Source organism: Molossus molossus, unplaced genomic scaffold (genome assembly GCF_014108415.1).
Source record: "Molossus molossus isolate mMolMol1 unplaced genomic scaffold, mMolMol1.p scaffold_m16_p_4, whole genome shotgun sequence".
Classification (NCBI taxonomy): Eukaryota; Metazoa; Chordata; class Mammalia; order Chiroptera; family Molossidae; genus Molossus; species Molossus molossus.
In genome coordinates, this window is record NW_023425377.1 from 67,584,777 (window position 1) to 67,609,678 (window position 24,902).

Sequence of the window (24,902 nt, forward strand, 5' to 3'; positions counted from 1 at the left end):
AAAATAAATAAATAATTAAAAAAACAAAACAAAAAAAGAAAGAAAGAAAGAAAGAAAGAAAGAGTGAGGATTTCAATGCCCCTGGGTACCCCCTAGTCAGAAAGGTATAATTTATCTCTCTCTCCATAAGCAGGAAGATTTAGCCTCCTAGGGGCTGTCAGAGGGACCAGGAAGAGTCAGGCTACTCCAGTCTCTGCACAGCTAATACAAGTGCAGAAGGAAGGATAGGGTGTTTCAGGCAGAGGTTAAAGTATGGCCAAAGGCCTGGGAGTGTGAGAGAATTGAGAACTTTCAACTGTTCGTGGAGGGCACCATCCTGGCTGTAGTATGGAGTATACATGGGTGCAAGCAGCAGGTATAATTTCTAAAGGCTTTTAATGCCAGGTCGAAGAGTTTGAAATGTTTCCCAAGGGCAATGGGGAGTCACAGAGGGTGTGTGAGCAAGGGAAGCGAATAATCAGACCTCTGTCTCTAGGGCCTGGGTGGGGAAGGGAGTAGACAGGGGTGGGAGGTTGAGGAACCCAGAGCGGGGGCTGGGCTGGCATCAATGTGGGACAAGAGAGGCTTGGGCTGTGACTATGGGAGAAGACAAGAAAGCCCATTAGAAGTGGATACAGGAAAAATGGGCATGATGTAGGAACCATGTAGGCTCTGAGGAATTCAGCATTTATGTAGGAGAAATAGCAGCTGGCAGAGGAGGCAGAGAAGGGATGGTAAGAGAGAACAAGGAGTGCGTGTTATGGTTCATTTCCCCAGTGGTGCCTGGCCATGAGCAAATTTCTTGTTAAAACTTCGTGACACTGTAGGTAAATGCTATATTTATCCCCCATTTTACAGACAAGAAAAATGGCTCAGAGGTGAAAGAACCATTGCTTCAGAGGCTGAGGTGAGAAGGGACAGATATCTCAGGAGCTGGACACATGTCCCCTGCTGGGACTGGAGGAAGGCATTGTCCTTGAGAAGGAAACTGCACAATAACAAGTCATATGACCAGGGGAGGGGGCTTCCTGTTTCCTGGCTCCTCCTAGGCCAGCCTAGGCAGCCCAAGCCTGAGCGGGCAGTGGCCAGAGTGACCCCAAGGGTGTCCCGGGACTCAGGCCTCTGACCAAGGTGCTCCTGGAGGAACAGAGAAGTGGAGTGGGCCGAGGGGACCCAACCCCAGGATCGGGTCCTCTGGTTAGGGAGGGCAATGGCGAAGAGAGAGGACTCTTGACGTCCTTGTCCTAGGCCCAGATGGGGGAGGGAGGGGACCACCAAGGCAGTGAACTATAAAGGAAGCAGAAGAGAACGGGGAGGTCAGGGCAACTTTGGTTGATAGTGAGCTGTCTGTCAACAGGGCATTTAAATGTGACTGAAGACCCCTTCTGGAGGGGGTAAATCAATGCCCGTTTCACAGAAGAGGAAATTGAGGCTGTGATTTGCCAGGACAACAAAGGCAAGAGTTGAGATCAGGCTGTGATTTTAGGGGGTACAAAGGGAGGGATTCAGAGGTCACTGATTTCTGGACAACAATGAGTGCCCGGGCCACTAGGCCCCGAAGCCGGCGAGGGAGGCATGCTCCAACTGTAAGTGGTCCCCCTCCCTGCCACGGTCAGCTCAGTGGGACCCCAGGGCCCAACCCGGCCTTACTCAGGCAGCCCTGGTGGTCATTTATTTGAAGGGTGAGCTTGACCCTGTGGCAGAAAGTTCAGAGGAGGCTGAGGCTGCCAGCGGAAGCTCTGAGCTGGGCCCTGTGCCATCTCAGGAAAGCAGCAAGCCTGAGCTGCCGGGCTCCAAGGCAGAGGAGGGTGGGCACAGCCTGAGGAGCAGGTAAGGCCCGCTTGCTCTGTGTCCCCCACTCTAGCTCTTTCCCACCTGTAGCTCTGCCTGTGTCCCCTGCCACCACCCCTGCTCACACACACATCAAGGTTCCCCATTGGCTGCCTCAGCCTGATTTTTTTTTTTTTTTTTTTTATCCTCACCCGAGGACATTTTTCCATTTTTTGTTCAGGTAGAGTGGGAGGGAGAGAGAGGAACAGAGAGAGAGAGAGAGAGAAACATCGATGTGAAAGGAACACATCGAGTGGCTGCCACCCGCACAACCGACGAGGGCCAGGGACTAACTGCAACCGAGGTACATGCCCTTAGCGGGAACCGAACCCAGGTCTCTCAGGACCGCAGGCCGACGCTCTAACCGCTGAGCCAAACCGGCCAGGACCTCAGCCTGATTTTTAAGGTCCTGCATGATGCAGTCCCAGCCTTGACCCAGCCCCTGTGTGCCAGCCACTCCAGATGTTCTCATTTCCAGAAACTTCCATCCCTTACTTCTTCACAGAACTGATAAAGAGGCTGATGGGGACTTTAGTAAGGAACTGTCCCCAGCTCTCGATGGGCCCCATGAGCCTGCAGAAGAAGTGCACCATGTCCCAGAGGCAGCCGCCGGGGAAGAGGAGATTGCCCCCCCTGGACCTGGGGCCCCTGACCTGTTTCAGACTCTCCAGCATGTTCTCAGCTCACTGGAGGCTGCAGCTGCCGCCTGGCGCTGCCAGACCGTAAGCTGTCTTGGGCCAATGGAGGTGGAAGGCAGAGTCCAGGGGGAACTAAGGCCCTGCCTGGAGCAGGAGGGGGCAGGGAGCTGCCAGAGGGAGGCGGCCCACCTGGCAGAGAGGAATGCCTGGCTGCGTTTGGCCCTGGGCAGCCGTGAGGACGAGCTAATCCACATGCAGGCCTCCCTGGAGGCCATCCAGGCAGAGAAGGAGACGCTGCAGAGAGAGGTGAGTGGGGCATCTCTGACTCCCAGGGCTCACTGTCTGAGGGAGGAGGCAGCCTGGCATAGGAAATGTTCAATCATTTGTCCATTTGAGAAACTTTTATGCAGCACTGACTGCTGAGTCCCAAAAGACAGGTCCCTTGCACTTTTAATTAAGGTGAACAGGGAGGCCCACGGAGAAGGTGACACTCAAATAAGGACCACATGGAGGTGAGGGAGGAGCCATGTAAAGATCTGGGGGAAGGCCATTCCAAGCAGAGGGAATAGCATATGCAAAGGCCCTGAAGTGGGAGTGCAGTTGGTGGGTTTGAGGAACAGTGAGAAGGCCAGTGTGGAGCTGAGCGGGAGGAGATGAGGGCAGGGAAATGACAGGGCAGTTCCTGCAGAGCCTTGTGGGCTGTAGGAAGGATTTGAGCTTTTGCTCTGAGTAAAGTGGGAGCCATGGAGGATTCTGAGCAGGGGAGGGTGGCCACCTGATGCAGGTGTTCATGGGCACACCCTTGAACTGCAGTGGTAGGAACAGCATGTGGGGCGTGAGGGCGAAATCATGGAGATTCAGGAGCCAGCATTAGTCCAGACACCAGATGGTGGAAGTTGTGGAGATGGCAAGAAGTGAGGAAATGATGGGTGATGCTGAAGGTGGAGCTGGCAGGTTTGGGCGTGAAGGCTAGAGGCCTCCTCAGCATGTGGACTAAAGCCATGTGACTGACGGCAGTGGGCAGCACGCAGCGAGCAGGCAGCACCTACAGGTGGCAAGACTGAGGCGGTGGGAGCCCAGGGGTAGGGCCCATCCCCCTACAGAGCAGGGCCCATTTCACAACTGGAAAAGAGAAGTTTATCTGTTTGTTTTTATTTATTTTATGTTAATTTTTTATTTATTGAGAGAGAGAGAAAGAGAAAGAGACATATATTTATTGTTCCACTTATTTATGCATTCATTGGTTGATTCTTGTATGTGCTCTGACTGGAGACCAAAACCGCATCCTCCTGGCATTGGGAGGGCACTCTAACCAGCTGAGCTACTCATCCGGGGCCTATCTGTATATTTTTCATTTCACCCCCATTCCTTAACTCTGGCAACCTCCAATCTGTTCTCTGTATTTATGAGTTCAGTGTTTTATTTTGTTTTTAGATTCCACATATGAGTGAGATCATACAGTAGTTGTCTCTCTCTGTCTGATTTCTCTTTCTTAGCAGAAGGCTGTCAAGTTCCATTCATGTTGTTGCAAGTGACAGAATTTCATTCCTTTTGTAGTTTTTTGGTCAATCCTCAACCCAGAATATTTTTTCCAGAGAGTGAAAGGGAGGGAGGGAAGGGGATAGAGAAAAACATTGATGTGAGAGAGATAACCTCACCAACACTTGTTATTTCTGCACGCGCCCCAACTGGGGCCGGGGATCGAATCTGCAACACAAGTATGTTCCCTTGACCAAGAATCGAACCTGTGACCCTCTGGTGCAGGGGCTGACACTTTAACCACTGAGCCATGCTGGACAGGGCAGGATTTCATTCCTTTGTAGGGCTGAGTAATATTTCATTATATATATATGTACCACATCTTCTTTATCCATTCATCTATTGATGGACATATAGGTTGCTTCCATGTCTTGGCTATTGTAAATAATGCTGCAATGGCCCTGGCTGGTTTGGCTCAGTGGTAACAGCATTACCCGTGGACCAAAGAGTCCCGGGTTCGATTCTGACCAAGGGCATGTACCTCAGTTGCAATTTATCCCTGGCCCTGGTTGGGGTTGTGTGAGTGACAACCAATCGATGTGTCTCTCTCACATCGATATTTCTCTCTTTCTCTCTCTCTCTTCCTCCCTCTCTCCCTCCAGTTCTAGCTGAAGATTAATGTAAAAAAAAATGTATATATCCTCAGGTGAGGATTAAAAAAATAATAATAATAATAATAATAATACTGCAATAAACATAGGGGTGCATATATCTTTTTGAATTAGTGTTTTTGTTTCCTTTGGGTAAATACCCAGAAGTGGAATTGCTGGAAGTGAAATTGCTGGATCCTATGGTAGTTCTAATCTTAATTTTTTGGGGGAAACTCTATACTGTTTATAATCCCATCAGTGTACAAGGGTTCTGTTTTCTCTACATCCTCACCAACATTTGTTATTTCTTGTCTTTTTTTTCTCTCACCCAAGGACATTTTTCCATTTTTTGTTCAGATAGAGTGGGAGGGAGAGAGAGAGAGAGAAACATCGAGTGGCTGCCACCTGCACAACCCAACCAGGGCCGGGGACAAACTGCAACCAAGGTACGTGCCCTTAGCGGGAACTGAACCTGGGTCTCTCGGGACCGCAGGCCGACGCTCTAACCGCTGAGCCAAACCAACCAGGGCTTCCTTGTCTTTAAAAAAATTTTTTTTTCTTTTATTGATTTGAGAGAGAGAGAAAGTGAGAGGGAGAGAAAGAGATAGAAACATTGCATCGACTGGCTGCCTCCTGCATGCCCCCTACTGGGGATCAGGCCCACAACCTGAGCATGTGTCCTGACTGGGAATCGAACCGGCGACCTCTTAGTGCATGTGTTGACTCAACCACTGAGCCACACCGGCCGGACTTCTTGTCTTTTTAAAAAATAGGTTTTTATTGCCCAGCTGGTGTTGCTCAGTGGTTATTAGTTATATTGATTATTAATTATATTGAGTACCTTTCCATGTTCCTGTTAGCTATCTGTATATCTAAAGAAAGAGAGTCTTGAGTAGCTGAGTAAGTTGCCCAAAATTATGTAGTGAGGGATTTGCTGCAGTGAGTATCTGGGGCTCCTGCCTTCCAGCTGGAGCTCTTGCTACTGACCCAAGAACCGGTCTTAGGGAGGGTGGATGGGTATTTGGAGCCCCCAATGCTGGCATCACCCATACTCCCCTGCTAGGTTCAGGAGCTGCAGGATTCCCTGCTGAGGCTGGAGTCCTTCCCCCCTCCCTCCCACAGCCAGGTGGGTGGCTTGGGCAGCGGTTCTAGCAGCTCTGGGGCCACTGGGGAGCCCTGGATCTCGCAGGTGAGTGTGGGAAGCTCAAAACCACTAATTTGAGATCCTCAGGGTTTGGGACAGTGAGACCCAAATCCTGGCCATGTGATCCAACAGCTTCTGGGGGTGGAAAAGTCTAAATCCATGGTACTAAGCTGTTTTTATTTATTTTAATTTTTTTATCCTCATTCGAGGACACTGTTCTCCATTTTTTTGTTCAGATAGAGTGGGAGGGAGAGAGAGAGAGAGAAACATCAATGCGAAAGGGACACACTGAGTGGTCGCCACCTGCACGACCCAACCAGGGCCGGGGACAAATTGCAACCGAGGTACGTGCCCTTAGCGGGAACCGAACCCGGGTCTCCCCAGACCGCAGGCCAATGCCCCAACTGCTGAGCCAAAGTGGTCGGGGCGGTACTGAGTTCTTGATGACAATCTGGGTGAATCAAATCCCCTCTTATTGTCAGGATCCCTTCTCCCTGTCGCACCCCCTGCTGCGGCGCCTCCAGAGTGATTCCAGCATTCCAACCCTTGGGCTTCTCCCCAGCCAGCCCCTCGCCCCTGAGATGCACATTGTGGAAGCTCAGATGGAGCAGCTCCAGGGGTAAGAGAAACAAATGCTGAGCTCTTAAGGGCACCATTACCTCCTCTGCTAGGATATAAACCCAAGAGTCTGGAGCTGAAGGGGGGGGGGGAAGGGCAAAAATCTGTCAGGCCCTGACTGCCCTGTGAAGCTTCTCACTTTTCCTCTTTACCACCTTTGGACGCAGGAACATTGAAAAGCTCAAATGCTTTAACCGTCTGCTGTCGGCTGTGCTCCAGGGATACAAGGGCCGGTGTGAAGGCCTCAGCATGCAGCTGGGCCTGTGGGAGTCTGAGGCCACAGCACTACGTCTGGCCTTGCAGTACAGGTCAGTGCATCCCATCCACGTTGTCATTGGCTGGGAAGAGAATGGGTGCCCTTAGAGGATGGCTCTGATCCACAAAGAGAGGCAGGGCTCCTGCAGGAAAGTACTTTCCCTCACCATGGAGATTAATTTAAGGCAATTTTAGTCCAAGGATGCTAAAGGGATTTGCATGCCCTCCAGGGGTGGGCATTGAGGAAAAGTGAGGGAACCAGGAGGAAGTGAAAACATCACACAAAAAGATGGGGCTGGGTGTCCTGGAGCACTCAGAATGGGTGTCCCACAGTGAGCATTGTGAGGAAGTGTATGGGGTCCTGCTCACTCTCCGGGAGGCAGACTCAAGAGCAGAAGTCCCCAAAAGTGACCTGGAGGCAGCTGAGAAGGAGGCTCAGAGGCTGCTGGCTCAAGAGGAGGCTGCCATGAATGGAGAGACACTGTGGGATCCCCAGCCAAGGTACTCCTGGGAACCCCTGGAACTGGGCGGGCCAGTAAATGGGGTCCTGATTGGAGAATGGGGCTCACAGAGTTGACCTTGTGGAGACCTGACTAGAGCTGGCTGGTTGCTACTCAACAAATGTATCATGGTAGTTGACAGCCTTTGGGGTTGATATAGGACCCACCAGGGTTGGCATGAAGATAGGTGATTGTGCCCACTGGCATGACAGTGCTTAATAAGATTGGTATGATGCTGCCAAATAGGGATGGCAAGCTGAGTGACGATGCCCATTGTGTTGGCATGATGGTGTCCACCATGTTGGCATGAGCAATGGTGCCCATTGGTGTGATGGTGTTCACTATGTTTTCTTGATGAATAATGGTGCCCATTGGGGTTTACATTATAATGCACATCATGTTAGTATGACAGTGCCCACCACAGATGGCATAGGATCCATAATGAACTGTAAGATGAAAGACGATGGAGTCCACCAGAGTTGGCATGAAGTTAGTATAATTATGCCTTCCAGTGTTGACACAGGCCCCTCTTCTGTTTTCTATAGCCCTGAGGGCAGCAGTGTGGATGGGCCCACACTACAGGAGGTGGCTATTCAGCTCCGAGGCTATGTCCAGCGTCTCCAGGAGCGCCGTGCTCTGGTGAAGATTCTCCCAGAGCCTGGCCCCACCTTGGCACCCATGCCCATGGTGCCCCATGCAGAAGCCCTGGTGCAGGCCATTCTGGGGACTCAACTTGGCCCAGCCCTGCCCCGGCTGGAGAAGATACAGATCCAGCAGGACCTGGAGGCCACACGGGTACACATGGGCGGTGGTTACTATGTCAGTCTTTCCTGTGATTTAGGTGACCAAGTAGCAAGGGAAAGTTCTGCTGAGCTAGAGGGTAGGCTTCCTGGAAGGAGGAGAATTGGGGCTGGGGTGTTGAGGGCTGAATAGGAGTTTGTCCTTTGGAATTCAGTTTCTCATAAGACTTTGAATCTGGCTCTCCAAAATGCCCTTCCTGTGAAAAAAAAATGGGGCAAGGGACACAATCTGAGCTTTGTAGCCTTGTGTGAAAGACCTAAGGTTCTGGACTTGGAGAAACTCCAGACCCTTCCACTGAGCTGCTACTTGACCTTGTCTAAAATACTTGCCCTCTCTGAACTGTCATATCTACAGCTGTAGTTTTTATGGGAGGATGATATTTCTTACCACACAAGATCATGATAAGGGTTTGAGTTCTTGCTTGACCAGTCCTCAGTGGATGCTGTTTGAGGCCTTAGTTTTGCCAGAAGTTGACCCTAGAGGCACAAATTCTTCGCCCTCTCCTTGGTTTCTCAGGAGACACTGGAGGACCTGATGCTGAGGCTACAGCTTGTGCGGAGAGAGAAGAGGGGTCTGGAGCTGCAGGAGGCTGCCCTCCGAGCCCAGGGCCCAGTCCACGTGCTCCTATTGGAGCAGCTGCGGTGGGAGCAGGCACAGCTCCAGACTTGTGGGGCTAACAGCGGTGGTGGTGACAGTAGTGGTGGGAGCAGTGGAGATGAGGAGGCATGGTCCCAGGTGAGTAGTCCTGCCTGGACCTAGTAGGGATAGCAGTATACTACTGGCTAAATGTCTCTGGCCAAGCCTGTTTCCATTTCTGCACAAAGAAATTAGTTGAATGGTAAGCTGCAGGTTAAAGTTCATACTTTGTACTTTTTTGTTGTTGTTAATCCTCACCTGAGGCTACTTTTCCATTGATATTCAGATAGAATGGAAGGGAGGGAGGGAGGGAAAGAGAGAAACATCATGTGAGAAAGACACATCAATTGGCTGCCTCCTGTATGATCCTGACCAGGGCCAGGGATCAAACCTGCAACCTGCAACACATGCCCTTGACCGAGAATTGAACCTGTGACCCTTCAGTCTGCAGGCTGACGCTCTAATCGCTGAGCCAAACTGGCTAGGGCTTTGGGCTTCTTTTTTTGAGGGTATTGAGCTTAATAAGCCCCAGGGGTACAGTGTCTTTCACTCAAGCCTGTACTTCCTCCTTCATATCCCACAGGCCTATTCATATTCCCCCTCTCCACTCCAGTAGCCCCAGCCCATGCTTCATCTCTTCCTAAATTTTGGTTCTAGCTCCCTCCCTGCATCCTTCCTTTTTTGCCCCTTTCTGTCAATCATGTCTTCCCTCTGCTTAAAGCAGCGGTTCTCAACCTGTGGGTTGCGACCCCTTTGGGGATCGAACGACCCTTTCACAGGGGTCGCCTAAAACCATCAGAAAACACATATTTCTGATGGCGATTCATAACAGTAGCAAAATTACAGTTATGAAGTAGCAATGAAAATAATTTTATGGTTGGGGGTCACCACAACATGAGGAACTGTATTAAAGGAACTGTCGCGGCACTAGGAAGGTTGAGAACCACTGGCTTAAAGCCTTCGGTGGCTTATAGAACCCTCCTTTGAATCATCTCTTCTACCACTAAGCCTTTGTACCTGCTGTGCCCCTGCCAGGAACACAGGTCACTACCTTCTTTGTCTAGTTAAGTCCTTGACCTCCTGCAGGTCTGAGTTTAGACATCACCTCCTTCAGGAAGACCTCCTGAACTACCTTCAGATAAGATCACCTGTTACTTATTTCTCTTGTTGGGGAGTAATTATACCCTTATTGGGGCATCTCATAGACTGGGAGCTCTGTGAGGAAAAGGACTATGGCTGCCACAGTCTGGATATCAACATCCAGCCTGAGCTGAGCACATCCTTGACCTAGGCCATTGTCATTTCCCTCCCATCCGCTTCCTTCAGGGCCCTGCTATCCCTGGAGGCAGCAGGGGCATCGATGGAGGCCAGGTGGGAAAAGTGCAGGATCCAGAGGAGCTAGCTCAGGAACTGTCAGCATCACTCACCCGGTGTGTGCCTGGGTCCTGGGTAGGGGGATATTTGGCCTGAGAGGGTGGTGGTGGTTCATATGTGAGAGCCCATGGGGGTGTTGTGTATAGCAGTGACAGGCTGGGTGTGCACCTGTATACAGGTGTGTTCCCATGGAAACACTGTGGGCAGGTAGGTGGGTAGAAGGAAGACAGGATTGGCTATGGCTGTGAGCCCTTCTCTCCCCACTTCTGCACCAGGGCCCTGGGCCTGTGGGAGCAGCTGCAGTTTCTGCGGGAGGAGCTGGAACAGGTCGCTCAGAAGGGGCGAGTCAGACGTGCTCAGAGTGCCAAGCTAAACAGCGATTTATGTAAAGCTCACAGGTGGGTCTCCCTTCCTTGGTGACCTCAGAAGCATTCTTGGCTTTCTCTGGGCTTCAGCTTTGCTCCTATAAGGTGGGCTGCACATTCAATCCATCCCACATCTCCCATGGTGCCTAATGTATGTCAGCCCCTGCTAGCGACACAAGGATCCCAGGAAGACCCAGTCAGGGAGTACATAGCCCCTGTCTTGAGTGGGGTGGAGGCTATATCCTGGCTCAGCCCCCTCACCCCTCCAGAGCCCTGGTCCTGGCCTTCCGAGGAGCCCAACGGAAGCAGGAAGAACAACGAAGGAAGCTGGAACAGCAGGTGACACTAATGGAGGCCAGACATGCAGAGGAGCTGGCTATGCTAGAAGCCACTACAAGAGTCCTGGGGAAGCCCAGGCCACCCCGCCCATCTCCCCAGCCAGGGGAGACCTTTCTGTAGGCTCCATACTTGGCCATGTCTAAATGTACTAGACAGTGGTGGCGGGCTATGTCATAAACTGCCCTGGAGTGATGTCATGTGGTGTGACTTTGCATGTTGAGGCGTGTTTGGGTTGGTGTGATGGGGCTAATATACTTGGGTGTCTTGGGCCTGATGGGTTGTTGGTAGGCATTTGAAAAAGATTTGGTGTCTTTCACCTGGCACCATGTGGCATGTGAATGGGGGTCAGCGGGGTCATGCTAGAGGCATCCTGGGCTGTGGGAACAGGGTCCCAAGGGCTGGCTGGGGGGATTCAGTGGTCAATGAGGTTACAAAGCCAGAGCTGATATTCCAGCTCTCACCTGTCTCCAGAAGCCAGAAAGGGGTCCATGGGGTCTGGGCAGGGCACATTTTCCTCTGCTCACCCCCTTAGGAAACGCTAGGTTCGGCCTGGCAGATGCTTCCAAGAGGAAGATGCCCAAACCCCAGGATGACTGGGGCTCCCATGTTTCAGGGTGTGGAATGTTTGCTGGAAGGGCATTGTGCTTCAGGGTGGGGGGAGGAGGAATCAGATGCAGCTTTGGAACTTGTGTGCAAAGAATGTGGAGTAAGGTAAAGGGCTTAAAAACCTGAAAACAGAAACTCAGGGGTCTATACTACAGGCTCGGAGGAACTCTGTGTGCTGATGGTGAGCAGGAGGCACACTGGGCCCTAGAAGTCCTGGATGGCCCCCTGTGAAGCTAATCCTAGCTTTCACCCCCGGCTACAGGAGCTGTGGGAGGTGTTAGTGTCAGGTTAATAACAGGCATCTGATTAGCATGTCATTTGCATAGGCCACACTTCCCTGCCCTTCCAACCTGGTTTGGCCGGTGGAAAGAGTTGGGCTGGGATCCACCCAGCCTACCTGGATTTAGGGGCCAACTGTCCCCTCCTGGGCGGTAGCTGAAATCCAAGTTGGGGATTAGCTAGGTTTTCCTCCTCAGGTTGGTGCTGGGGGCGTTTCCCAGGCCCAACCTGTAGAGGTGTGTGGGGGGTGGCTGCCTTTGGGAAAGGCGAGACCGGCCTGAGGTTTGTGTCAGTCAGGTCCTCCTGATCTAAAGACGCCTCGGGGAGCGCTGGGGCTGGCAACCTTGGGACCCCTGAGCACTCTCTCTAGACTGTGGCAGGCTTGGATAACAGCAGGGAAACAGAGGCGGGCAATGACGCCCCTGCGGTGGGCAGAAGAGCTGACCTTATACCCTCTTGTTCTCCCCCCACCCCGAGTCCAAGAATGACCTTAGTTCCCAGTCCTACCAGGTAGCCTGTGCGGGAGGGGACAAAAGGAGACAAGGTCACCTGTTGGAGGGTGGGGAAGGAATCTGTGCTGGAGGAGGGGGCCGGGGCTGATTCCCAGGCCTCTCAGTGTAGGGTCTGGCCGTTCCCACGGGTGCCCCCGAGGCAGATGGACCCAGGTCTCTTTGTCCCCGGTCTGTGGCTGCCGCAAGGTCAAATGTCACCGCGGGGCCACGGGCAGGGGTCAGGGGGGCGGATCTGGACCTCCACTCTCCCCTCCTTGCAGGCAGGCCCCAGGGGGTGCAGGATCAGTGGTGCTACTGGGAGGGGGCAGGACAGCCATCAGGGGTTGGACCTACTAAAGGGTCTGGGATCTGCAGCCGGCCTTCTTCCCCTAGTCTCCAATCCGGCCCCAGCCAGTCACTTCTGAGCCCCCCTGCCCCAGACTTGTGTCTCTCAAACCTTTTATCCCTGCCTCCTTCCTTCTCCAGCCCCACTCTCACTCTCTTTCCTGAACCTTCTCTTTCTTCTAAGTCTCCCTTTCTGAACCCCCCATTCCCATACCAAGGATCCTGGAAGATCCAGGTCAGGAACCTAGGACCCATGTCCTCACTTCAAATAACCATCCAGCACCCCCACATTCTCAAGCAGCCCCAGAATTAAAGAGTCCTCTCTAACCACCCAGGCTCCCCTCCCCCAGCAAGGCTTACATGGCAGAAGTCCACTCTAGTTAAGACACATGGGCAGTCCTTGCTTATGTCTAACCCTAGTCCTTTCTGCTCTCTATACCTGTTGAAACCTTCCCCATCTCCCATTCAGCGATTTATGTAAAGCTCCCTGGGAGGCCCAGAGCCTCCCTGGGAGGCCCAGAGTCCACTGTGCTGGCTTTCGTCCCTCCTCCCCCACACCTCCCCAGCCCTCTTCCCCAGGGGGCTTCTTCAGATGTCATCTGCAGAGGGGGTACCTTTTCCTAAGGCCCCTTCCTGAGAAAGGAGGGCATTGGGGCCTCGGGGGCAGAGGGTACTGCTCTCCTGCCCTTACAGCCCTCGGAGGCCCAGCCACATGACCACGTGTCTGGCTCTGGGCAGGGTAGGGCAGGGCAGGGCAGGAGATAAGGCTTGGCGACTGGACCTTCGGGACTCCAAGGTGAAAGGTGAAAGGAAGGGCTTTTCTAGCCGGTTAAACGTTAACAAGTCCAGAGCCAGGGGCTCATGCTTCTGCCAGAAGCAGCTTGGGAACATTCAAAAGGTGTTTAATAAATGCTGCTGGCCCCAGCGCAGGGTCTGGGTTGGGTTGCGGGGGATGGGGAGGTTTTGCAGGCGGGCGGCAGCTGGGAGAGCTCTGGGAGCCTGGGAGAGACATCTGCAGTCCAGCCGGTCGCCTGGCCAAGCTCTTTCTATAAAGCACAGGAAAAAAAGGAAATTAAAGGGGCAGGGGCAGGCCCCGTTAGGGGTGGTGGGCATTCCTGTCGCCTCCAACCTCGTCAGGCGGGTGGGCGACCTGCCCCCAGAGGCCTGAAATTCCGGCGAGGGACCCCCCTCACCTCACGTCCTCTCCAGCCGCCAACCACCACATCCCTGCCCCCTGGATGTTCTGAGCACCAGGTGTTCGCCCAAGCAGAGCCTGGAAGGGTGGGGGTCGGACGCGGCGATTTACTGGAAGAGGAAGCAAACACAATCCATTTTGCAACTGTGCAATGCCCCAGGGTGTACCGGTGTGAGCACGGGCGTGACCGCTCGCGCGCGCGCGCGCGCGCGTGTATTACACATGGGCATGCCCCCCTGGTGCAACTGGACCCCTATTATTGCTTCTGCCGGGAATGAGGGGCTTCCGAGGGGCGCCTTGAGGGCGGTGGAGCGACGCAAAGTCCAAAACCGGAGGTGGAGGGGAGGGCCTTGAAAAGGTATCTTGGCGAGGCTGCGGAAGGGCAGAGGGCAGCTGCTGCCCAGGTTCCCGCTGCGGCCGGGCAGGGGTTAAGGCTGGAGCGGCCGAGAAGGGGGGCGGGGATGAGGAGGGGGAGGGTCAGGCCAAACAGTCCCGCGCTCCGTCCTCGCCCCTCCCGCCGGCGCCCGGCGCCGCGCACGGCCACCCATGCCCTTATAAGGGCGGCTGTCGCCGGGGCAACGAGCGCCCGCCCCCAGCCCAAGGCGCGCGCCCCTGCCCCCGCCCCCGCCCCCGCCCCCTGCCCTCCCAGCGAATGGAACGTTGTGTGTCAAACCGGCCGCAGCGCGAGGCCAGCGCACGGGGTTGGCGGCGGCGGCGGCGGCGAAAGCGAGGCTCGGGCCCAAGCTCAGGCCCAGGCCTGGTATACGCGGCCACAGCAAGGGCAGCAGCTCGGGAAACGCCGGCCCGCGGCCCTGCAGGCCCCGAACGGCCGCCGGGGGGCCCCGGAGACCCAGGGGGCGCGGCGACCGGCCCCGGCGCGCGCCCGCCGCCCCTTACCCTCGCTGCAGGAGGCCGCGCAACTTGCGGCCAAACTTTCCCTCCGGCCTCCCGCGCCCGGATGGCGGCCCGCTAAGTTGGCCGCAGCACCCGGCCCAGAGGCGGCCAGGCCAGAGGGCGCCCCCTGCGTAGCCTGGCCCGGGCCATGGCCCGCGCGCCCCCGCCGGGGCCCCAGGGCGGTGGGGAGCGAGTCCCCGGGGTCCCCGGCCCGCGACTCTAGCGCGCCCCTCCGGCCCCGGGCCCGGTCTAGCGCACGCGTGGGAAAGTTGGCCTGGAACCGGCCCGACCAGTTCTGCCCGGGCGGGCGGACCGGCCGCAGGAAGTTGCTGCAAAACTTTTTTGGGGGGTGCAGCCGGTGCCCCCCGCGCGCCGGGGCCGGATGCGCACCCGATAGAGTCCCCCGGGCCGACGGGTGCCCGGCGGGAGGAGCGCGGAGGGGGCGCCCCGGCCCCGCTGCCCTGGGACTATGGCCATGGTGACCGGCGGCTGGGGCGGCCCCGGCGGCGGCGGCGGAGACACGAACGGTGTGGACAAGGCGGGCGTCTACCCGCGCGCGGCCGAGGAAGACTCGGTCTCACCACCCGGCGCTGCCAGCGACGCGGAGCCGGGCGACGAGGAGCGGCCGGGGCTGCAGGTGGACTGCGTGGTGTGCGGGGACAAGTCGAGTGGCAAGCACTACGGTGTCTTCACCTGCGAGGGCTGCAAGAGCTTCTTCAAGCGGAGCATCCGCCGCAACCTCAGCTACACCTGCCGGTGAGCCTCCCATCCGCGCCCCACTGCCTGCACCCGGCCCGGCCTGGGCCCTGACCTGCTCGGTCACCTTGGGCCTGGTGCTGACCTTCCTGGGCTTCCACTACTCCTATGAGATAGAGCACAACCCCCTGTTCCCCTCTCCATTCCATTCCTGGGATTGTGTATACAGTCGGTGCTGTATGGATGCAGTTCCTCCCATCAGGTGGTCCCTTGAGTCTTCCGCCCCAGTGCCTCCCTCCTCCTCCCTCCCTCCCTTTTCTCCAGAGAGGGTTCATCTCCGAACGTAGAGGGGTTGGGGTGCTGTCAAGGGTGGGACCCTAACCGTTGGGAACGTTGTCGTGCGGGTCCCCACGGGAATCGAACGTGGGACTTGGACTGTGCAGCGCACAGCGTCCATGGGCCATTGTCTGCGGCCATGGGGATCAATACGGCGTGCCCTTGGGGTCAAATATCACTTCCAAAGTCGCCCTGGCCAAGAAGGCGTTGGCCAAAGTGAGGCTGGGGTGGCACAGGGCGGCCTCCTTCAGGAGGAGGACTCTATTGTTGGGGGGAGCTGGGCCTGCCTACCAGTGGGTACCCGCCCTGGGCTCACCCTGGGCCTTAGGTCACCGGAAACTGCCGCTGGACGTTGGGGAGGATGGGTAGGGCAGCTGGATTTGACCACACCTCTGCTCCACCCCCAGAAGCCAGGAGTGGGATGAGACTTGGGGCTCCTGGAAAATCCCTGAAACTTAGGTGGCTCTGCTTAGGGTGGAGTAAACGTTTCTGAGAAGGCCTGAGCTGTCCTAGGTTGGAGTCCCCATTGAGAGGGTGGCCTTTGCTAGCTTCTCTGGAGCTGGGGTTAGGTGTCCAGCCCAGGTCCCTCTTCCTACCTCTCTTGGGTGAGCATATTTTCACTCCATTGATTAGCCCCTACTCTGCATCCCACATGAACATGTGTGGGTTTTGCAGAGCCGGTATGGGAAGCCTCATTTTTCATATGCTCAAAACTGAGGCCCAGAGAGGTCCTGCTGTCTGTTCTGGGTCATCCAAGGAGAGAACCTGCCCTAGTTGGGGCTTAACAAGGGGAACTGTGGGTGGGGAAGGGAAGGGCTGCTAAGTTGGGGTCAGGGCCCTCCCCAAGAAAGGCTTGCTGGAGAGGTTACTGGGTGGGTCCCTGGGCACCTGGAGTTTGACCCCAGGTCTGGGGCCAGGGCTTGTCTGTGGTGTCCATGTGTGTGTGTATATGAGCTGTCTTCCTCCCTCCTCCAGTGCTAAGTGGGCCACCAGACTGGCCTCATTCTTGCTGCTGGAATAACTGCCTGCTTTCTGGCCGGGTCTTTGGGGAGGTCAAAGGAGGGGCTCAGGCAGTTTTGGGGTTCCAGAGGCTCCCTGAGGGCGGGAGCACCAAGGCAGAGGAAAGAAAGCATTGTTAGGGTTGAAAGGTTCTTTAGAAGCTCAGGGGTTGTGTCTCCGGGTGAAGTCACTGCCCTTCTCTGAGCCTCACATTGATTCAGCAAAGTTCTCTCGGGGCCCATCCTGGGTAGTGTGATACCAGCCCTCCAAAGAGACTAGCTCCACACCCAGCTCACTCCCAGTCTGGTGGAGACACAGTGAGATGCAGATGCACCCAGCCTTTGGGGTCTGGGGTGGGCCAAAGGGAGGGAAAGGTTTGCGGTCCCAGGAGGGAACAAGGGGCTCTGTTTGAGGGCCAGGGAGGGCTTCCTGGAGGAGGGCAGCAGGAGATGGGCCTTAAAGCATGAGGGGTTTGGTCCAGGCAGATTGCCCAGTGGCAGGTTGGGGGAGCATTGTTGTAAGATGAGACCACCCAGGCATGGGAGAAGTTAGAGCTGAGTGGGCCTGAAATGTTAGACTGAGGGCCACAGGGAGCCATGGAGGGTGTGTGAACAAGGGAGGGCTCTGATCAAATTGAACTGGAAGACAGAAGTCCAGGGAGGAATCTTAGTTGGGCCCTAGGGTTGGGCCAAGCATGTGCTTGTTAGGTGGGATAATAGAACTTTCTCTTTCCCCGTCCAGAGGACCGGGAGAGCTGCCCTGACTCCAGAGCTGGGGAAGCTGAGGCAGAAGGTTCCCAGCCTCCCCTGAGGTCAGGGGGCCCTGATTTGGGCCCCTGCCTGCCCGCCCACCCAGCCGAGGCCTGGCTGTTTCCAGCCGGCTGCCCCCAGCCTGCTGCCCAGGATCCTCCCACTGCCTGCCTGCTGGGCTTTGTTCTGGTTCTGCCTGAGCTCCCTCCGCCCTAGCAGGGCCTCCTCCTGGGGGCTGGGGCTGTTTAGGGACAGAGGCCTGGGCTCAGAGACTGCCACTTGCAGGATACAAGCACTTAGAGGTCCTCCAGAGCCTCAGCTCTGGGACCTGGGACCTGGGGCCTGGGGCCTGGCACCCTCCCCCAGAGCTCCTCACACTCTCCCCCACCACCCACCCAGTGCATTTCATATGGAGCCTCCCAATTCCAAATGAGGAAACTGAGGCTTGGTAGAGAAGTTGCTGCTGGAAAGTCAGGACTATGTGTTCAGCTGAGAGGTGTTTGATTTTTAACGTTATTGAGTGATTTCCTCTGTGATTTTTCTTTGGGTGAACTTCTTGGTGCTCTGCTGGAAACTCAGGAGTGTCTGCTCCAGGTGTGGGCCTCAGAGAGCCCTGAGCTCAGGGTGGGGAGAGTTATAAAGGGTCAAGGGCCAAGGGAAAGAGGTGAGGTGATGGGGACATATGAAGAACAAGCTCCTGAACTCTCCTGCTTGGGGTTGACTCTGGACAGAGTCACTGCCTCACAGGGCCAGGCCACCTGTCCCATCCCTGGGAGAGGCAACAACAGTCCTTGAGGGCCACCAGAAGGAAGCTTCTTGGTCTCAGTTAGGAGTTGAAAGTTCTTCCCAGAGGAAGACACATGGGTGTAGGGTCTTAAAGTGGGGACAGGAGTCCGTTCATTTATTCATTCATTGGTGGCGGCTTTGTGCAGGGTGATAATGTTGGGATCCTACAGTGCTGTGACCCCATAGAGGACTGGTCCTGTTCTGGCTTCTGCTCTCTTAGTTAAATCATCAAGCCCAGCTCCCTGACCATGTACGTTCTCTCCTCTCACATTGCCCTTGGGACAAAGACCCCACCCCTTAGCCTGGCAGTGACTACGTAAAAGGAAACTGTTTAGGCCTCCATGTTTTCACATTTCCAACCTTTTGCTCTTTGCACTCTCTGCTTATAATTGCTTTTCCATTCACCTGGGGAACTATTCATCTTTCAAAACCCAGTTCCAATATACCCTCCCTGGTGTGCTAATCTACTTTGTGACAGACTTCTATTCATTTATTACCACCCACCCTCAATTGTCCTTTCCTCTTTGTAGACCTGCAGGCTTAGCCTCTGTGCCCCTTTGGGGCTACCTGCCAAGGCTGGGGTGGGTGGGGCACCAGTGTTTCCCAGGTACAGCCTTTAGAGTTGACTCATTGGGTGGCTTGGGGAGCAGGATGTGGGTGTCACAGTGACCCATATGGTGACTTCTGCATGCCCACAGGTCCAATCGTGACTGCCAAATTGACCAGCATCACCGGAACCAATGCCAGTACTGCCGCCTCAAGAAGTGCTTCCGGGTGGGCATGAGGAAGGAGGGTGAGTCTCTGCTGGGTGGGGCAGACAGAGGGTAGACAGATGGCCTGTCCTTCACTCCCTCTTGGGGTCTGGTGCCTGCTAACCTCGTTACCACTGATCTGAGATCCCACGGGCCTTGGTCTGGCCCAGGGCAGGAGGAATCCAATTATCTATGGCTGTCTGGTGGCTGTGCTAGAGCCGGGGCTGCAAGGGATGCCCTGACTTGGGTCTGTGTTAGGATTGTTCTTTAGTCCCCCTGGCCCCAGAGGCAGGTGCCCTGGCCCTGACACCTCGGTGAGCCCCTGCCCTCACCCCCTAGCCTTCTGAACAAGGACATATTTTTTTATTTGACTCGCTCGCTCTCCCCACTCCACCCCTGCTTTATGTTTGCCCAAGGCAGGAACTTGCCCGATTCAGTCAAAAGGCAGTCTGTCCTTCTGCCTGACCCCTGGCCCTGGGAGCCAGAGGGAGGCCCATCCTCTTGTCTGCCCTGGGGACTTAGATGGACATGTGCTGGCAACTGGGCCTAGAACTCCACCCTTAGAATTGAAGTGGAATGCAGAGACTTCCACTGGGAGCTGAATCTGGCCCCCATGCTGGGTGTCATGTCTCTGCCTGGACTCTCATGGGCCAGGCCAGCAGTTCTTCCCTGCATTTAAATTGAACCTTTCCTGGGCTAAAGTTGGTTTCTTCTCTGCTGGACCTCTAGAAGAAGCTAGGAACGGCTGTTCAGACTGTTTCTTAAACCATCCAATCATTACCTTTGGTCCTTTTAAATTTGAGGTGACTCTCCCGCTCCCTTCCCCCCACCTTGATTTGCCTCCACTTGTCTATTTGACCTAAAATCCTTCAAATCAGGGTTTCAGATCTCCTGTCTCAGAAGTGGATACCATCATAATTGCAGCTTATGCCCTAAGGACAGTACCTCAGGGCCTTTGCATGGTCTCTTCCTTCTGCCTGGCATGCTCTTCCCCCAGACACCTGCATGGCTTCCTCCCTCACTTCCTTTAAGGTTTGCTTAAACAGCACCTCAGAGAAGCCCTCCTGATTACCCTTCATCCCCTTCCTTGATTTTACACCATTTACCTTGTTCTGTAATTTATTTGCTCCCTTACCAGAATATCCACTCTCTGAGGACAGGGACTTCTGTCTTGTTTTCTGACATATCCCCAATGCCTATAGACCAGGTCCTGGAACACAGAAGGTGCTCAATAAATGTTTCTTGGCTTGAATTGCTATCTATTTAGCCCTGACTGTGTGCCAAGTACTGTTCTAAGCAAGTTAGATAGATTCTTACGTAATTCAGTGATTGGTGTTACCATCTTTATTATCTCCTAAATCTTACAGATGGGGAAACAGCACAGATCAGAGAGGTGAGGCCATTTGTCAGGGTATGAGAGTAGTAGAGTTGTGGTTTGGGCTTGAACCCACACATTCTGGGCCGAATGAGGAGGAAGACCTGGGAAAGGATGCTTAGGAAGTGGGAACAGCAAGTACAAAGGCCCTGAGGTGGGAACATGGTCAGGGTATGAAGGTATAGTGGGGGTGGATGCAAGCCTCCCTGGCTGTTCAGTGGAGCTCAGAGTCCAGTGGGAGAGGGCCACGTGTGCTTGAAATTCACCCTCACCCACTGGTCCCATTCCCACCTAGGAAAGTTCCCCCCACCATGGTCCTTCTCTGTAGGTAGTGGGGTGGTGTTGGGGGCTGGACAAGGGCTCAGGCTGGAGCACAGGACAGAGCAGGGAGGGGCCTGCAGGATCCTGGCCCCTGGCCTCAACAAGTTGTGTACTCATGGGGTGGGGTTGGGGATTTCAGGGAAAGGCTAGGTGTGGTGGGCCTTAGAGGGTGGGTGGCTGAGTGACTCTGTTATGACTTTGTTTTTCCCTCTTTCTTTCTCTCTACCTGTCCCCCACAATTCGCTGGATACCAACTTTTCCCGTATTTTTTCCTGCCACCTCTCTCCCCAACCCCCTGTACCCTCCCCATGTTCTTTCATCCCACCCCTTGCCCATTTTCATCATTCCTCTCCCATTTCCTAACTCCTCATCCCCTTACCCCTCTTCTGTCTCCCCATCATCTTTCTCTCCTATCTCCTGTCCCTCATCTCTCCTCCCTCCCCTCCTTTCTGCCCATCTCTATCTCCTCTCCCAGCGGTCCAGCGTGGCCGCATCCCGCACTCGCTGCCTGGCGCTGTGGCTGCCTCCTCGGGCAGCCCCCCGGGTTCGGTGTTGGCTGCAGCGGTGGCGGGCGGGGACCTCTTTCCCGGGCAGCCTGTGTCGGAGCTGATCTCGCAGTTGCTGCGCGCTGAGCCCTACCCAGCAGCAGCCGGGCGCTTTGGCGCAGGCGGCGGTTCGTCAGGCGCAGTGCTGGGAATCGACAATGTGTGTGAGCTGGCTGCGCGACTGCTGTTCAGCACAGTGGAGTGGGCGCGCCACGCGCCCTTCTTCCCTGACCTGCCGGTGGCCGACCAGGTGGCGCTGCTGCGCCTGAGCTGGAGCGAGTTGTTTGTGCTGAACGCAGCGCAGGCTGCCCTGCCCCTGCATACGGCGCCGCTGCTGGCCGCAGCTGGTCTGCACGCTGCGCCCATGGCTGCTGAGCGTGCTGTGGCCTTCATGGATCAGGTGCGCGCCTTCCAGGAGCAGGTGGACAAGCTGGGCCGCCTGCAGGTCGACTCTGCAGAATACGGCTGCCTCAAGGCCATTGCGCTGTTCACACCTGGTAAGATGTGCTCCAAAGGGGGGACTTGGGTGCGGGTCACTCCATAGCCTCCACTCCCTGAACCCCTGCTTGCCAGACCTGTGGCCCCGCACCTGTTCTGAGTGCTTATGGGGGCAGTGGAGGTGGTGATATAGGAGGTGTGACACCCAGATGCCCCTACCCCGGATCTCAGGTCTTCCTAAGAACTGTGACTCTGGTCCCCAGGCTGGGTTTGGACTAGTGAATCAGGTTTCCACAGCCTCTCTGCCTGATTTTTGGGCTCCCTGAGACACCCCACCCCCTTGTCAAAGTACTCTTCATTCAATGAGCACTGCGGGCAGAGAGGCTAGGGCATGGGGGAGGCAGTCCCTGACACCTGGTCTGGTCCCCTCTTCCCCCTACTTCCTGATCCTCAGTCTCCCCTAAATTCCCCGGTGCTAGTTTCCCCGATCAGGGTGGTCTTCCTACTTAGCACTTATGAAGGGCTGCCAGGCAGGGCTGCCCCGACTCCTGGTTCTGGGCCCCCTACTTTCTGATATCTCTGACCCCAGACCTCTGACGCAGAGCCCCCAACCTGCCCCTAGGGTAGCCTCCAGGCCACCACTGCTGCAGTGGATTGAGGAGTGTGACTTTGAGGTCCTTCCCATTGAGGAGGGGCGAGGCTGTCCAAATATCCTCCTTGCCAGTTGTAACAGTCCAGCCCCCAAAGCCCTGCCTAATTCTAGGGACTGGTGGCATAGCTGGCTCTGTAATCTGGAAGGTTCTAGACCCCACTAGCTGTCTTCTTGGGGCCAGGGAAGCAGGAACCAGACCCAGGCCATTCTGGGAGGTGGCTTTCATGTGAGAAATATGCTTTGCCTTCTTTCCCCAGAAGACTCCTCTGCTCCCCACTTTCAAGGGGCCCCATCTAGACACTGTCACATTCACTCACACCCCAGCCCCCTCTGGGGATTGCCTTCTTCCCCAAGCCCCCTCTTTTCCTTGAACTTGATTAGAACTTGTCTCCCTGACAAGGCCTCATTTGGGGCCCCATCTACTCTTTAGGTATCACTGCCTGCACCCTTGTGTTACTGTCCTCAGATAAGGCCACCTCCAAACCTCCTGAGGATTGATACTGCCTTAGATACCCCCATTTGTGTCCCAGGTCCCTATCTCCCACTTCCTGAGTGCCCCCCTCCCTCCATATCCACAGCCCAGTGGTGCCCCCAGTCACCTCTGGGACCCTGTGCCCTGCCTCATCCTACCACATCTGACCTTGCCCTTGTCTTCCCAGATGCCTGTGGCCTGTCGGACCCAGCGCATGTGGAGAGCCTGCAGGAGAAGGCACAGGTGGCCCTCACCGAGTACGTTCGGGCCCAGTACCCGTCCCAGCCCCAGCGCTTTGGGCGCCTGCTGCTGCGGCTCCCTGCCCTGCGCGCTGTCCCTGCCTCCCTCATCTCCCAGCTGTTCTTCATGCGCCTAGTGGGCAAGACGCCCATCGAGACGCTGATCCGAGACATGCTGCTGTCTGGAAGTACCTTCAACTGGCCCTACGGCTCTGGCCAGTGACTGGACAGGAGCCAGGGCACCATGGCCAGGTCTGCAGACCTCAAGGGATGTGGCTGCTCAAGCCTCAGGGGGTATCCCCAGACAGGACCCCAGCCTCTCTCCTCAGACTCCTCTATTTTTTAAAGACTGTGAAATGTTTGTCTTTTCTGTTTTTTAAATGATCATGAAACCAAAAAGTGACTGATCATCCAGGCTCTGGACTCGTCCTCCCCAGAAACTCCTGGCCAAGATGAGGGGAAGGACTGAGGTTCCAATCCTGGGACAGTCTTGTCCCTCAGTGCCTCAGGCATGAACTTGTGGGATGGTGGGGTTGGCTTCCCTGCTGTGATGGACAGCGGTCTGGTGTCGACTAGAAGGGCAGCTGCAGCCAGGCAAGAGTCTCGTGTACCAGGTAGCTTCTTCTGGACACACGATCCACATTGGACACTACATGGTGAATGAATCAAGGCCAATAATAAAGGTGTTTCCTACCTGCAGTCTCCGTCATCTGAGGGGAGGGTAGCCTACCATGAGGACCCACTCTCACCACCTGGAAAACCCACAACCTAACAACAGCTCTGCTTGCTGTTTGTATTGGACAGAGTTGTGGAGAACTGAGACTGGGGTGGGGTGGGGGGCTGAGGTCAGTCAGTGAGTCTGTAGGAGTTAAGTCTAGCAGATGCTCAGGCTCAAATTCAGGCTCTGGCTTCAGAGAGTGAGCCTCATAGATTCACACATGCCCTGGATCAAACGTCATTTTTTTTGGTCAGCCTATAATCATGGCATCTGAGCCCTAGTGTCCTCAGGAAAAACATCTGGGGCTAGCTCTGTCACAGTTGCCCAGAGTCCTCCATCCCCCTGGCCACAGTGATTGATTTGGGGAACACATGTAGCTTAGAGCTGGCCAGTGAGATTGGATGGCAGGATTTGGAACTAGTAGTATATAATCAAAGAAGAGCCAAAGGAGGTCCCAGAATGCCTTAGGAGCCCCTGGATCAAGCCATACCTGGAAACCCTTGGTTGTATCAGTTCCATGAGCCCAGACTTTCCCTTTTATGCCTGAGCCAGTTTGAGTCCACATGCAACAAAAACTTATTTCAGAGACTGGCATTTGGAAGGTGGGGACCTTTAAGGACAGATTTTGAAATGTCGACTTAATTGAGTTGATATAGAGTGAACCAGGTCACAAGGGACCTTTCCATCCTGGCCTCAATTTGCTACCCAGCTCTGTGGTGTGAAAGGCGCCTATGGGAGTTATTGCCAGGACTGTGGCTCTAGGGGGTGGGTTGAAAGGGCCTGGGTGGTGGTGAGGGTGGCATCTTGGCCTTGACTGAGGTCTTACCAGATCGAGATAAACCCTCTATCAAAGATGCCCCTTTGAAGACTGAGGGAAGAAGTTGGGTCTCACCCTGCAGTCTGGGCCAGTGCTTGGCCCTTAAGGCAGTCGAGTCCTCCCAAAAGCTCCCCATTAGCATACTAGCCTCCCCCATATTCATCTCAGTGTGGGATAAGGGGAAGTGAGGCCATTGCCTGAGGAACTGAACAAGGGTCTTGTGAGTATGCCCTGCCCCCAGAAGAGGATTAAAGTGGGAGTAGGATGGAGAGGCTACAGGGAGGCTAGACTGGTTCTTGCCCTGGGTCAGCATCTTCTGAGATATCCTGTGGGTAAGTGAATGTATGTTCACTTCAGTTGTTGGACCGGACAAAGTGTCCCATTCCTCAGATTCACGGGACATCTGAGGACTGAGCAAGACCACTGCATCTGTTGTGTTTCCAGTTCCCATGCTAGAGACAGATGTCTGTCCAGGCCTGACTGCTGAACTTCTACAAAACCCTACCCATATGGCTCTTTCTGCAAGAAGTCATCTTGAGTCTCCCTGGTTGTTAAGACTGCCATAAGGGCCTCCATTATTGCTCTCACA

At 55.1% G+C, this 24,902-nt stretch overlaps 2 protein-coding genes across 2 annotated transcripts; both read left to right on the top strand.

Moving 5' to 3' along the window:
* The first annotated feature begins 1,382 nt into the window (after positions 1-1,382).
* On the top strand, positions 1,383-10,728 carry USHBP1 (USH1 protein network component harmonin binding protein 1). Its single transcript, XM_036241268.1, has 12 exons — positions 1,383-1,565; positions 1,661-1,809; positions 2,315-2,753; positions 5,640-5,765; positions 6,203-6,339; positions 6,506-6,646; positions 6,927-7,094; positions 7,639-7,888; positions 8,411-8,629; positions 9,857-9,960; positions 10,180-10,302; positions 10,539-10,728. The coding sequence occupies exons 1-12, from the start codon at positions 1,512-1,514 to the stop codon at positions 10,726-10,728; spliced, it is 2,100 nt and encodes a 699-aa protein (XP_036097161.1). The 5' UTR covers positions 1,383-1,511.
* Positions 10,729-14,193: 3,465 nt separating this feature from the next.
* NR2F6 (nuclear receptor subfamily 2 group F member 6) lies at positions 14,194-23,477 on the top strand. Its single transcript, XM_036240265.1, has 4 exons — positions 14,194-15,174; positions 18,683-18,777; positions 20,908-21,474; positions 22,727-23,477. The coding sequence occupies exons 1-4, from the start codon at positions 14,888-14,890 to the stop codon at positions 22,999-23,001; spliced, it is 1,224 nt and encodes a 407-aa protein (XP_036096158.1). The 5' UTR covers positions 14,194-14,887; the 3' UTR covers positions 23,002-23,477.
* Positions 23,478-24,902: the final 1,425 nt, after the last annotated feature.

Bases quoted from the DNA above. Each gene is read 5' to 3' on its own strand.
- USHBP1 (XM_036241268.1), top strand. From the start codon at position 1,512: ATGAGTGCCCGGGCCACTAGGCCCCGAAGCCGGCGAGGGAGGCATGCT. The intron at 1,566-1,660 runs GTAAGTGGTCCC...ATTTATTTGAAG, and splicing joins GAGGGAGGCATGCTCCAACT to GGTGAGCTTGACCCTGTGGC. The intron at 5,766-6,202 runs GTGAGTGTGGGA...TCTTATTGTCAG, and splicing joins GGGAGCCCTGGATCTCGCAG to GATCCCTTCTCCCTGTCGCA.
- NR2F6 (XM_036240265.1), top strand. From the start codon at position 14,888: ATGGCCATGGTGACCGGCGGCTGGGGCGGCCCCGGCGGCGGCGGCGGA. The intron at 15,175-18,682 runs GTGAGCCTCCCA...GCATGCCCACAG, and splicing joins AACCTCAGCTACACCTGCCG to GTCCAATCGTGACTGCCAAA. The intron at 21,475-22,726 runs GTAAGATGTGCT...TTGTCTTCCCAG, and splicing joins CATTGCGCTGTTCACACCTG to ATGCCTGTGGCCTGTCGGAC.